Source organism: Canis lupus, chromosome 18 (assembly GCF_003254725.2).
Source record: "Canis lupus dingo isolate Sandy chromosome 18, ASM325472v2, whole genome shotgun sequence".
Lineage (NCBI taxonomy): Eukaryota > Metazoa > Chordata > Mammalia > Carnivora > Canidae > Canis > Canis lupus.
In genome coordinates, this window is record NC_064260.1 from 19721276 (window position 1) to 19734206 (window position 12931).

Sequence of the window (12931 nt, forward strand, 5' to 3'; positions counted from 1 at the left end):
CCCAACTCATTATAGCAGGGACAAAGTTTAGTCCTTTAGGATTCCTATGCTTTGCCTCTTCTTATCTTGAACATGATGGCTGTTGCCTAGGTGGTCCTGGCATCACATTAGAAGTGTCTCGTGCGATAAATCATGGCTTGCATAGAGCCTGCCTGCTTGCGCTGCCTCTGAGTGCAGCTTCAGTCTGTTACCTGAGTCTCTGTAAGGCTATGGTCACCCTGCCTGCCATAATGGACCATGTAGTAGACCCAGGGTCTGTCATCTTAGTTTCCACACTCCCTAAAAATTAAAAATGCTTTGGTTGGGAAGGCTCAACCCCAGATACTCCCCTCCCTTAACATGGTGTGGTCATTTTTAGTGTCCATGTTGATAAGGAAGGTGCTCCACTTAGGATAGAGTAAGGGGAGGTGGGAATGATCATGAAAGTTTTGGCAGTAAAAGTAATTTGCTGTGATTAGAATGAGAGATTTATATGCATGAGTGATGATATGGAAATGTTGAGTTTGAAGCAAATGAGATTTTAGAAGATAATTTTATTCAAATTTGATCACAGGAGAGATATGATCAAGTTTTTCTAAATGAATTGCATAATTTTGAGTCCGTGCTATGTACAACATAAAAAATTTGAAAATTGTAGAAATATTTGAAGAATAAAATTACCTAACTCAGATATAAACACTTATTGATATACTTCTTTTAATGTATTTTTAATGTATATATAGATATAGCCTTAAAATGTTTGTTTTTTCTCTTTAAATTGTTATCTTTTTGGTCAATTAATGTTAATTCATTATGCATTAAATCTGTGTTTTGATACTCATTAATTACTGATATTTCCCCTATTCTGTACTTTGCCTTTCCACTTCATATAGGGTGATTTTTAAAAATGTTTCTAGGTTTGGGGACTTATTAGTTTGGCTTATATATCTATATGTTTATATATTTGCTTATATTTAAACCTAGACAGCTTTTAAAAAATGTGTCAGCCTAAAGTCCAAGCTCTGTACCAGAGACACCTAATTTGACCTTAGCCTAATGAAGATGGATGCTTATTTCTTCCCTGTAACAGATCTTAGGTTAAGTAGTGTTGAGATGCTCTCCTCACATGGGCATTCAGTGACCATTCAGCCTTCTCATTGCCCCAGCATCCCCTGGGCATTGTCTGAATCCACATTTGGAGCAAGACCACAGGCACACCTAATTTCTGGTTCATACGAAGGACCAGGAGAAAGAATCCAGGGCTGCATTTTCCTTTTATACATCATAGGCTTTTATGGGAAATGTGATATTACACCTAGCAGCAAGTGAGGATGGAAAATATGGGCTTTAGCTGCCATGTTCCCAGCCACTACTCCTATTATGGTAGAAGACAATCTGTTTTAATGGGCAATCACGAGTTCCCACATTTCCTTTATTTTTTTCTGGTCTTCTAACAGAATTCTCCCTTTCTACAGTTCATGGAAATATTGCTACATTTTCTCATACTTTCTTCATGGTGTATTTCCTGCCTGCCTGCCTGCCTGCCAGCAAATATGTTTACTGCATTTCTACCATGTACTAAATATAGGAGAAAACTTTGGGGATATCATGGTGAAAAAAAACAAGGCTCTGGGGGGCGCCTGGGTTGCTCAGTTGGTTAAGCATCTGACTTGGCTCAGGTCATGATCTCAGGCTCCCACAATTGAGCCTGCTTTGGGAGGGCTGCCTCCCCAGCAGGGAGTCTGCTTGCTTCCCCCTTCCCCACCACTCCCCCTGCTCATGTTTGTGTGCTTGCTCTCTCTCCCTCTCCCTTCCTCTCTCTCTCCCTCTCTTTCTTAATAAATCTTGAAAATAAAACAGGCTCTCCTCCATCATAGCTTATAGTCCAGTGCTTGAGAAAGACATTAAATCAGCAATTCTAGGAGTGATCCATGGACTCTGAGATCTCTAAGACCATTTTCATAATAATACTAGGTTGTTGTTTGTTTGCCTTTGTTATCGTGTTGTCATTTGTTATGAGAGTACCAAAAAAATAATTGGTCAATCTACTGAGTCAGGTCAATGGCACTGAATTGTGCCAGTAATCATTATAGTCTTCACTGCTATGCATTTGTGATTTAAAAAAATTCTGAAGTTGTAAAAATCATTATTTTTATTAAATCTTGACCATTAGGTACATATCTCTTTAATGTGCTGTGTAACCAAAAATGAAGTATATCCAAAGGACTCTGCGTATTCCAAAGCATGTTGATTATCTGGATGAAAAGCAGTTGTGTGATTGAGTAGTGAATTGAACTAGTTGCTCTTTTCTTGAAATACCATTTATACTTGAAAGAAATTATGGTTAGTCCTACTTGGGAATTTGGCAGAGTTAGTCTGTCACTTCAAGGAAAACAACTAACTGTTTCCAATAATAAAACTAGAGATTTTAAGCAAAAAAAAAAAAAAATTTTTTTTTGAAATTTAAAAAAATGTATGCCTAGCACTGAGAGTCTGATACCTTCCCAAGACCTAGTCTTTTCTGAAGAAATTACAGGTAATATTAAAAAGATGAAAATACATATAATATGTATCATATGTTCATATCATTATGCTATTATCATTTTGTATTGAAAATATATCAATATTGAATTCTGCACAGCTCAGTGAAATAATTTCCAGATCTGACATGGGTAAAATACTCCTCCAAGTACAAGATAGACCAATGAACTTTAAAGTATCAAAGTGTGAAAAGTTCATAGAAATGCATTATAACCAATCTTTAAGCTGCTCTTTTCAAATTTGGATATAGAATCAAAGAAGACAATCAACAGTTATCTATAAATGCTATTAAATTGCTTTTCCCTTTTCTAACTACAAATAATTATGTGAAAATAGATTTTCTTTATATACTTCAATCGAAGTAACTGTACCATATTAAATGCAGAAGTAGATATGAGAATTGAGAAGCCAGCTGCCTTTTAATAAGCTATTTGCAGAAATGTAAAACAATATTACTTATATCATTCTTAGGGGGAGGAGGGAAATATAGTTACTTCATATTTTTATAGGTAGTCAACAATTAAATGATGTCAGTTATTCTGATCACTAATCAAGGGAAAAAAGGTGACCTTCATTTCTTCTGCCTCACTTGCTCATAGTGTTTAGCTTCCATCAGAATCACTTAGTTTGTTAAAACACAGATTGCTGGGCCTACTCCCAAAGTTCCTGATTCAGTAAGTTCTAGGTGGGGCCTGGGAAGGAACATTTCTTAAGTGTTATTGTTACCATACACGTTGCTTATACTGTTGGTTCTGATTTTGAGGATGGTAGTTTGGACTTCAGTTTGAGGTCCATAGTTTGGGAACCACTGATCTGTTCCTTTGGATTTATTGGGCAAACCTGTTTGAGCTGCCATTTGTGGGAAGAAAAAGCAAAAATTTAGAATTTTTAAAAGTAAAGCAGTACAGATGTAGAGATAATGGCTGGAACTGCCTTTAGTTGCCAGAATTTGGGAGTTAACTGAAAATGAAGCAGAACAGCGTGTCAAGAACTCTTCAGTATCTGAGGCTTTACCCTACTTACAGGCTAACAACTTAGCTTACTCTAGTTTTATGCTAACTCCTGTCTCTAGAAGATGGGAAATTCCTGGTTCAGAGACAGAAAGCACTATGATAAAAGTGACTTTATATGCACTTGTAATTTGGTCTTACTCTAATTTAAACTAAATTATACTAGCTTTATTCAGTGTGAAAATGTGAAATTATTAAATTCTATTTAAAAATTAGGATTCCTTAAAAGTAGAGTGGTAGTGTCAGGAATTCAGAAGAAGATAACGAAATCACCATGTTAATAGCTAAATGGCCTCTGACATCAGGCAGCTGAAATCCTGAAGCCAGGAAATAAATGTTCCAACTGTGACCCTAAGCAGAGAATTGGACAAAGAATCTTCTTAGAGGAAAAAAGTTTTCTTAGAGGAAAAAATTTGTTTTCCGAGTTCAGAGGGTCCTTGTTTTTAAACTGCTTACAGTTAAAACTTCAAATTTCCTGTACTGCTCCTCCACAAAATCAGGGGCAGACATCATTTGATTATTATTTTTTAAATGGCAAATTATATGATTCTAGGCAAAGAATTAGAATCTAGCCAAGGGTTACTTTACTAAGGTCATAATTTGTGGTTCCTTCCTCCTGCTTACTCCTTGCTTGCTGCGTTTCCCTTTCCCAAATCTCCTTGACAGTAGGTGGCTGTGCACATGTGACCCTGAACTGCCAGTGAGTTTCCTCTCCGTGTTACTGTGACGATGCTCTTTGTCCTTGCACCATCTGTATGGTGAGTTACCATCATATGCTGAGCTCCCTTTCCCCACTGCCCAGATGGTGCAGTTAGCTGGGCATCCTACTCTTTGTTTTGGCTCAGGTCACGATTTCATGGTCATAAGCTTGAGCCCTGTGTTGGGCTCCATGTTCAGTAGAGTCTGCTTGAGATTCTCTCCACCTATCTCTCTGTCCCTCTTGCTTATGCTTGCTCACGCTCTATCTCTGAAATAAATCTTAAAAAAGAAAGAGACTGAAGGACCCCCTTAATGATTCCTCCTTTGGCTTTATAGCCATTGGCTTACCTACCATGACCATGTTGCACACATTCTTGGTCTTCTGGGAGTTAAAATCTCCCTTCCTAGTACTCTGAAGTCTCTCTCATTTGACAGTGACCAGCTTGTTGACAGTTACATTGTTGATCACTTAGTCACCTTGACCAACCTGACCTTGTGACCACAATGGTCATACACTTTGAACTTTTCGTACATATTCATATTCCTTGGTTCTCCTTGAAAGCAAGATGCTTCCAACCCTTTTAAATGCTGCCCCTGGACTTAAGGAAAAAATAGCTGTTTAGTTGAGTACTGCTAGTAAAATTTACCTTTTCTCCCTTCCCCTGCCTCTCCACTAGCTCTGAGATTTTTTTTTTCAATATTGTTTCCTGTCAGTCTCTCAAACATAATTTGCTGAGATTTGTAGAGAACAACATTTAACTCTTTCCTGTATGCTGTGTGGAAAGCATAAATACCAGTATTTAGTATGTTGGAACCCTAACCAGGTAGCATTTCTGATTTTCCTATTAGGAGTCTGTCTACATGGAAGTGAGAATTGAAAACTAATTACATAAATTGCTAAGCTTTGAAAGACTATTTTCAGCATTTCTGTGTCTAGAATATCTATTCCTCAAAGAACACCTTGTGACTTGCAAAGAAATTGGGTAGAAATACAATTAATAACACTCCCATCCTCAATCTTTAATGTTAAACAAATCTCAGGATATTTTGAACCACAATCCATTAATTTAAGATGCTCACTGCAAAGTAAGCTAAGTGTCCCATGCTATCAATTATTTGAAGAGATGTGAAATGAATTAGAACTTAAAGATAATGTCAGGAAAATTTTTTTCTTATTAAGATTATAAAACTCTCATATATATGTGTATATATATAGTTTAACTGGTAATCTTAATTTTTTTTCTTTTCTTCCTTTTTTTTTTTTTTTTTTTAACTATCTCTGATTTTACCACACTTGTCTCTCAGACCTTACTGGCTTATATCATGTGAGCCTTCCTGGTCCTTCTAGTTGTTGAGTTATTTCAGTAAGAGAATGGTCCTTAGGTGGCTGTTCATTAGAGGTCACTGTGCCAATGGAATCACCACTTCTGTGTATGATTAAAGGGATCTAGAAGGTCTCATCATCACAGCATGGCTGCTGCTGACTCAGTTTGCAGTGGTGTAGAAACCCAGAGGGCTTTCTTGAAGAGAGCCCTGCTGGAAACTACCTAGGGTACGTTAGTTGGGTGGATCTCTCTTCAATGAGAGAAATAAATGTGTGAGCCATTACAGCTACAGTGGAGCTTTTCACAGAGCCAAATACACTGTTGTTGATTAATAAATAATGGGTTATCTTGGAATTGTTTTTATTGGCAGATGCCTGAAACATTCAAAGGCTGTCTGTAAATGAAAAATGCCCTCATTGTTTATTCAGCTCCGGCTTTTCTACTTAATGTGCTGGTATCTTGGGAAAATTTCTTGAGTATCAAATCACAAGTAAAATTTAAGCAGTCTTTTTTCCCCCCAGATTTTCAAATAAGCTATTTAACTATGATCTGTTCTCAGAAGCTTCTGATGATTTGGGAGTGTGTGTGCGTGAGTGTGCATGTGTGTATGTCTATGTGTGTGTGTAGCGGGAGAGGGATGGGGCAAAGGGAATGAAGCCCAGAAGTTTGCCATCTAATGTGTAATAGACACAAGTAACTTAAATAAATATAGGTACATTTCTGGTTGATTGTGTGTCTAGCACAAGTTAGCTGCTGAGAATTTAAGAAATACTCATAGAAACATGTGCAAAGTGTGGGGCAGCAAGAATCCTTGGGTGAGTGGGTCAGGAGAGGTTGATGAGGAGCTAAGTTTATGGTTGATGGAGAATAACCAGATTGGTAAGAAGCAGCAGAGTAAGTTAGATTTTGTCGGGGAAAACAGTATATTTGAAGATTTGTGGTGTGGTCGCAGTAGGTGTTCTTGGACTGGTAAGTTCTTCAGTAATGCTGGATCACATAGTACTGTAGGAAGGGCCCTGGGAAAATGGGAATACGGCGTCTGGATAATAAAAAATCCTAGCTGAGCCTCTCAAACCATGCTAAACACCTCTATGCTCTGTAGCCCCAGAGAAAGATAACACGAAGGCAAATGATAGACTTGTCATATTTTCTTTATTTTGTGTCCTACCCGCAGATGTTCTCTGCATCTAACAATCAGAAGGAGCCTGACAAGTAGTTGACATTAATGTGATGTAAAGATATCAGCTACTGTTAAATGTGAAGGATAGGAGTGCTCTACCTTTATAAAGGGCCATAGGATTAGTAATATTTTTTATGCTGTGGTGGGATAATGCTAGGGACCCAGATTGTGAAGAGACCTTGCATATGGAGAGAGTGAAGGAGGGTTTTGAAAATGGGTTTATGACTCGAGTGACAGAGAAGCTAAAAGAACATGGGGGAGACAATTCTGTCCTGCACACCATTGCATCCCCAGTGCTAGCAAATTATGCTGGCTGTGTGTCATGTTTAATAATAGTGATTGAGCATACATCGCAGGAGACCCAGCTGTTGTAACATATACTGTTTTTTAATTGCTAGATGGCTGCTTGGCACCACTGCTCTCTACTTCGTTCAGCTGAAGAAGCAAAGATTAAAATTAGAATAACTGACCAAACAGAGTATCTTCCAAGGCGGAGCAAAATTTTGACTAAAACTTCTATATAGTGCTTTAAGTTACAGAAGGTTGAATTTTTTAATGCTTTAGAGAAAATACACAACCATAAAAGCATTTTTTTTCAGTTAAGTTTATTGAATTTAAGTATTGTGAATAAACAGATGGGCCTTATTTTTGACAATTTTCTATGTTTGGAAACCATTAAAGATTGTTTTGATAAAGGGACACCTGGGTGCTTTAGTTGGTTGGGCATCTGGCTCTTGGTTTTTGTGCAGTTCATGATCTCCTGGGTTTTAGGATTGAGCCCTCCTGTCAGGCTCCACACTGAGCAGGGAGTCTGCTTGAGAATTCTCTCCCACCCCTCCCGCCTACTCACACACAGTCCATCTTTCTCTCTCTAAAATGAATAAATCCTTTTTCAAAAAGATTGTTTTTATTTAAACAAAATTTAGGGGATCCCTGGGTGGCTCGGCAGTTCAGCACCTGCCTTTGGCCCAGGGCGCGATCCTGGAGTCCCGGGATCGAGTCCCACGTCGGGCTCCTGGCATGGAGCCTGCTTCTCCCTCCTCCTGTGTCTCTGCCTCTTTCTCTTTCATTCTCTCTCTCTATGTCTATCATAAATAGATAATTCTTAAAAATAAATAAATAGATAAATAAAAATTTAGCTATAAGACAAGACAGAGAAAATGTGTGTGTGTGTGTATGTGTGTGTGTGCACACACAATGAGTGTACCTATTTTGGGGAGTTGGATATGCCTAAGTAATGAAGTTAGAAATCCTTTATTTTATTTTTTGTTGTTGTTTTTTTAGGTGCTGGTGAATCTGGGAAAAGTACAATTGTGAAGCAAATGAAGTAAGTAGATTGAAAACATTAAATTTATTTTTTATGTTTAAGTGGACCTTTACATCAAAGGAAGTAAGTGGTGGTGTTTTTTTGGCTATTTTTTTTTTCTTTTTGTCTCCTTAGAATTATCCACGAAGCCGGTTATTCGGAGGAGGAATGTAAACAGTACAAAGCAGTGGTCTACAGTAACACCATCCAGTCCATCATCGCCATCATTAGGGCCATGGGGAGATTGAAGATAGATTTCGGTGACTCAGCTCGGGCGGTGAGTTGTTACGTGCGTTAGAATAGGCCTGATGAGTAGTAGAATAACTGGCGCGGGAGTGCCGGACTACAGAACAGAGATTTCTCTGCGGTCTTAAGACCATTTTGTAAAAGGAGTCAAAAGGATGGTAGTGAGTGAGGTGAGTCAGAAGCTTCAGAAGTGATGACCTAAGCATACGGAGGACTGGGTCATCCTGTCTTCATTTCCTTATCCATCAGCTGATTTGGATGCCTCAGTAACTATTGCAATATTTTCTATGTCAACATGTGATACTGGGTACTCCTGCATCTCATAACGAATTCTAGTACTTACTACTGAGTTTAATGCCGACTCTTCAGAATATCATACGTTTTATAATTTGGAATGCTGCAGTGATCTAATTACTTGTATTGCTGCCCAGCCTAAAAAGCAGGAGATTAAACTGCTTTTTGTCTTCTTGGTGTATAGTAGAATTTTTTTTTTTAACTTTGAGGTTTAATAGGAGAAAAATGGATGAATGAAGGCATTATTAGAAAATATATATTGGGGAAATAATAGATTATTTTCAATAATTCATTACATCCTTCTGAACCATCTTTTCTGGAACAAGATTGGATCGATTACAGACATTTCTGCCTTATCTGCTGTGCCCTTAATCTTTTTTCATCTTTAATTGATTCATGTATCGTTGATTCATTCAACAAATGCTTTTTGAGCTCTTAATCGTACACAGGAGGAGCCCTTAGAGGAGAGGCAGTTGTTACGGATTGTACTTTTGGCCATTCCCCGCTACGGTGGTTTAGATCGTTCACCCTCTCATGCATGGATGCCATCCTGCATTTAGATGTTTTATGTGATTATTAGAAAGGTTCCATACGTGGCCTCCTATTTTTGGTGGCAGCTAAAGGTCAGTGCAGGCAGTATTTTATGGATCTTTCTATTTTCTGTTTTCCTCTCAAGGACTGAAGGACAGGATTGAGTGGCAGTAACTGCTCTGTTGCCACAAACTTTTGTAGACATTTTTATTTGCTTTTTACTGGTGTTCTGAGACTTTGAAGTCTACACGTGGGACCTCCTTTGTCCTCTGGGTTTCACTCAGTGCTTGTTTGAGTCACTCTGTGTAGACTGTCTAGCTGTAGCCTCGTAACTCTTGGCCTCCCGCCTTCGACCCTTCCTTCCGTGTGCCTTGGCCATCGTTGCTAACTCCTTCACACAGGTGTCTCCATGCACTCCCCCTGGCTTTCGTTGGTCTGCCCCATGTCTTGGGTTGCGTTGCCTCCACTTAAGCTTTAAAATACCTGCAGGCTTTTGGAATTGTCCTGAGAAATACAAAGGTGAACTAAACATGACCTGGACCTGACGAAGGGACATTGGAACTTGATGCTGAAATGCATGGAAGAGTTTTCTAGACAAAAAAAAAAAAGGAAAAAACATTCTGCGAATAAGAGACAGTATATTCAAAGGCTGAAAATATTTCTATTCCTAAAGTACCAGTTCTTGGAAATATTATCCCTGAGTTGAAGGATAACCAAGTATTTAATTTTGATAGGAACCACAGATGTGCTTTCAGAAAGAGGCGCGAATAATCATTTCTAACAACTGCATTGGTGTTTACCAGAGTCTCGCCAACTTAGATATTATTATCAACACTTTAATTTTTAATATCTCATGCCTGAGAGATACCGTCGTCTTTTCTTTTTTTAGTTTTTATTTTCCTGATTGTTACTGAGGTGGGAAATCTGTGTCTTTCTGTTTTGCCTCTGTGAATTGCTCCTAGTATTCTTGACTCAGTTCTGTTCATTTACTTGTTCTTTTCACATTGATTCTCTTTAAATAGAAGGCATATTAACCCTTCTTTAAATTTTGCAAATGTTTTTACTCAGTATATTTCTTTTTATTTTTTACTTGAAATAGCTGTGTTGTTTTAGAATTCTTAAACTTTTTGCAATCAATTCTGACTTCAGTTTGTATCCTATTAGATTTTCCTCAGCTTATAATTATTTTTAAATCTACTTTTAATTTTCTAGAATGTTTATAGGGTTATTGTTAAGATTTATCACTTCACCCCCCCCTGGAAATGTTATATATTTATGTATCCTGGTAGATGGGATCTAAGTATATTTTATGAACTGATCATCCCTTGCCTTACGGACATTTATTAAATACTCCATTCCTCAGTGACATGGAAACAATTGACATGCCTTTAGCATCAAATCGAATGTATTTCTGAGCTCCATTTTTCCCTCATTGATGTGTTTTTTTCCCAGATCACTTATTGAATTTCTTAACCTTTATAAGTTTCTTTCATTATAATAATATGGAAATAATATTTCCCCAGGAGGGTTATGAGGAATAAGGACATAATGAACACTGAACACTTTTCACATGTTTTGGTCATAATAGATGCTCATTAAAGTTCGTTGCTAGTATTGTTGCCATTTATAATTATTATACTACTATTCTTGTCAGAATCCTTTTAGTTCCTATTGCCTTATAGGGTTAATTGGCATTTGGTAGGGAAAGAACACTCATCCCATTGTTCTTTTACCAAAGTGTGAAGGTGATTATGCATTTTCTCTTCCAGGTGAATTTGAGAATCAACTTAATGCCCCACATCCCTGTAGAAACAAAACAAAAAAAGTCTGGTGTTATCTTGACTGGAATTACACCTGAGTCTGTAGGTTAATTTAATGAGAATTGACTAAATAGCTGTAAAATTTTTAGAGATGGTGACTAATTCGCTATGGAATGCTTCATATTTGACAGTTACCAGATTTGCAAAGCAGATTACCCATTAGTTATTTAAAATCAGGAAACAAAATTGTTTTCAAGGATGGCATAAAGCAACCAAATTTTGTGCTGAATATCCTTTCAAAACCCTCTCAGAATGAGTGTACTCAATCTGTGGATGATAAATCATTGTTTCTTATAATGTAAAGTTAGAGAAACATTATGTAGAGGCCCATTAGCATGTCTTAGGCACTGCATCCTTTAAAACAGTGCTGCTCAAAGTGTGGCTCATGGATCCATGTCTTTCCACAAGCATGCACCTAAGATGAAATTAAGGGTAAACATTTAGATTTCTAACAATTGGCAGAGTAATTTATATGTTAACCTTAAGAGTTTAGGAAAATGGGTTGATATTTAATGTGACATAAATCTTTAATTTTTCTAATACTAATAGTTTTGAAATCGATTGTAAATAAAATAAAAAACAGGACTGATCCTTTGTAACGTATACTTTAGGAAGCACTTACTTGGAATAATTTAAGATAGAAGGTGCAGAAAACCTTGTCTTGAATTGAAACAAGTTCCCTTTCTCCCCATGCCTTAGCATGAGCCTGCATAAAGGCCACTTTTCTGTTTCTCTAATTTTGTAGTTTATTTTGTTAGTTTCTGTCTGTCTGCCTGAACTGCCAGATTGCCTTTGAGAAAAGTTGCATCAATTTATCTTCCTGTCCTGTTTACTTCAGTGCCTTTTCTTAGCACTCTGAGTAGCCAACTTTAGAAGTCTGATGAACATTAAAAAATACTGGATAATTTATTAGTAAATCTTATCTCAATTTAATTTGCATTTTCAATTTTAGTATAATTGCACCTTTTCCATATCTTTAATAACTGTATTTTTCTTACTCTGTGTCTGTGGCCAATTTTATGCCTGATTCATTTACCTCTTGGAGTCTTGGTGTGTTGATGATCTATTTGCTTGTTTGTACATAATACATTAACCCTTTGTCCACTAATAGAAATGTTCTTTCATATTTTGCATACTGCCTTTATTTTTTTAAAGATTTATTTATTTATTTATTTATTTATTTATTTATTATTCATGATAGACATAGAGAGAGAGAGGGGCAGAGACACAGGTGGAAGGAGAGGCAGGCTAGGCTCCATGCCGGGAGCCCAATGTGGGACTCGATCCTGGGGCTCCAGGATCACGCCCTGGGCCAAAGGCAGGCACTAAACCCCTGAGCCACCCAGGGATCCCCTACTGCCTTTATTCGTACAGTTTTTGTTTTTTAAATCTTCCTCTGTTCTTTCTTCTATTATGTTTAAATTTAGAAAATCTCTCAAAGATTTACTAAATATTCATTTTAAATGTTTTTTTAGGGGAGTGAATTTTAATATTATTCTTGTATTTGTTCTTTAATCACTCCAAAACTGTGTTATGCATGGAGTAGAGATCTACATTATTTTTTTTTCCTCTTCAGATGGCTATCTAATTATTTAGTAGGGTTATTTTTTTAAATATTCATATCTTTTCCTACTAATTTACCTTGCCACCTTTGTCATATAAGTTCAGATTTGGAATTTTTCCCCTGTTGATTTGCATTAATACCAGAGGGTTCTACATATTTAGGTTTTTAATACCAGAGAATTTTAGCTCTCCTTCCCCAGTATCCTTGGTCAAAATCTTCCTAGTTTATTTCTACTTGTTATTTTTCCAGATGAATGTTTGAATTAGTTTTGTATTCTGGCTTATGTTTGAGAACTAAGAGATCGTTATAGGATTATGTTATTTTTGATTCTGAGAAATACTGATTGATGTATGTGGCAAAGTGGTAGGTACTAGCCTTCATTTGAAATGTAATTAACCTTTCCAGCATAGTATTTTTTTTTAATTTTCCTTAATTC

General features: G+C 37.0%; 1 protein-coding gene across 1 annotated transcript in view; it reads left to right on the top strand.

The window, feature by feature from the left end:
* GNAI1 (G protein subunit alpha i1) overlaps positions 1 to 12931 on the top strand; it is an 80496-nt gene that overhangs the window by 43958 nt on the left and 23607 nt on the right. The window contains exons 2-3 of the mRNA XM_025449357.3: positions 8019 to 8061; positions 8176 to 8317. Coding sequence (XP_025305142.1) covers positions 8019 to 8061; positions 8176 to 8317 — 185 coding nt within the window. The remainder of the gene's footprint in view (positions 1 to 8018; positions 8062 to 8175; positions 8318 to 12931) is intronic.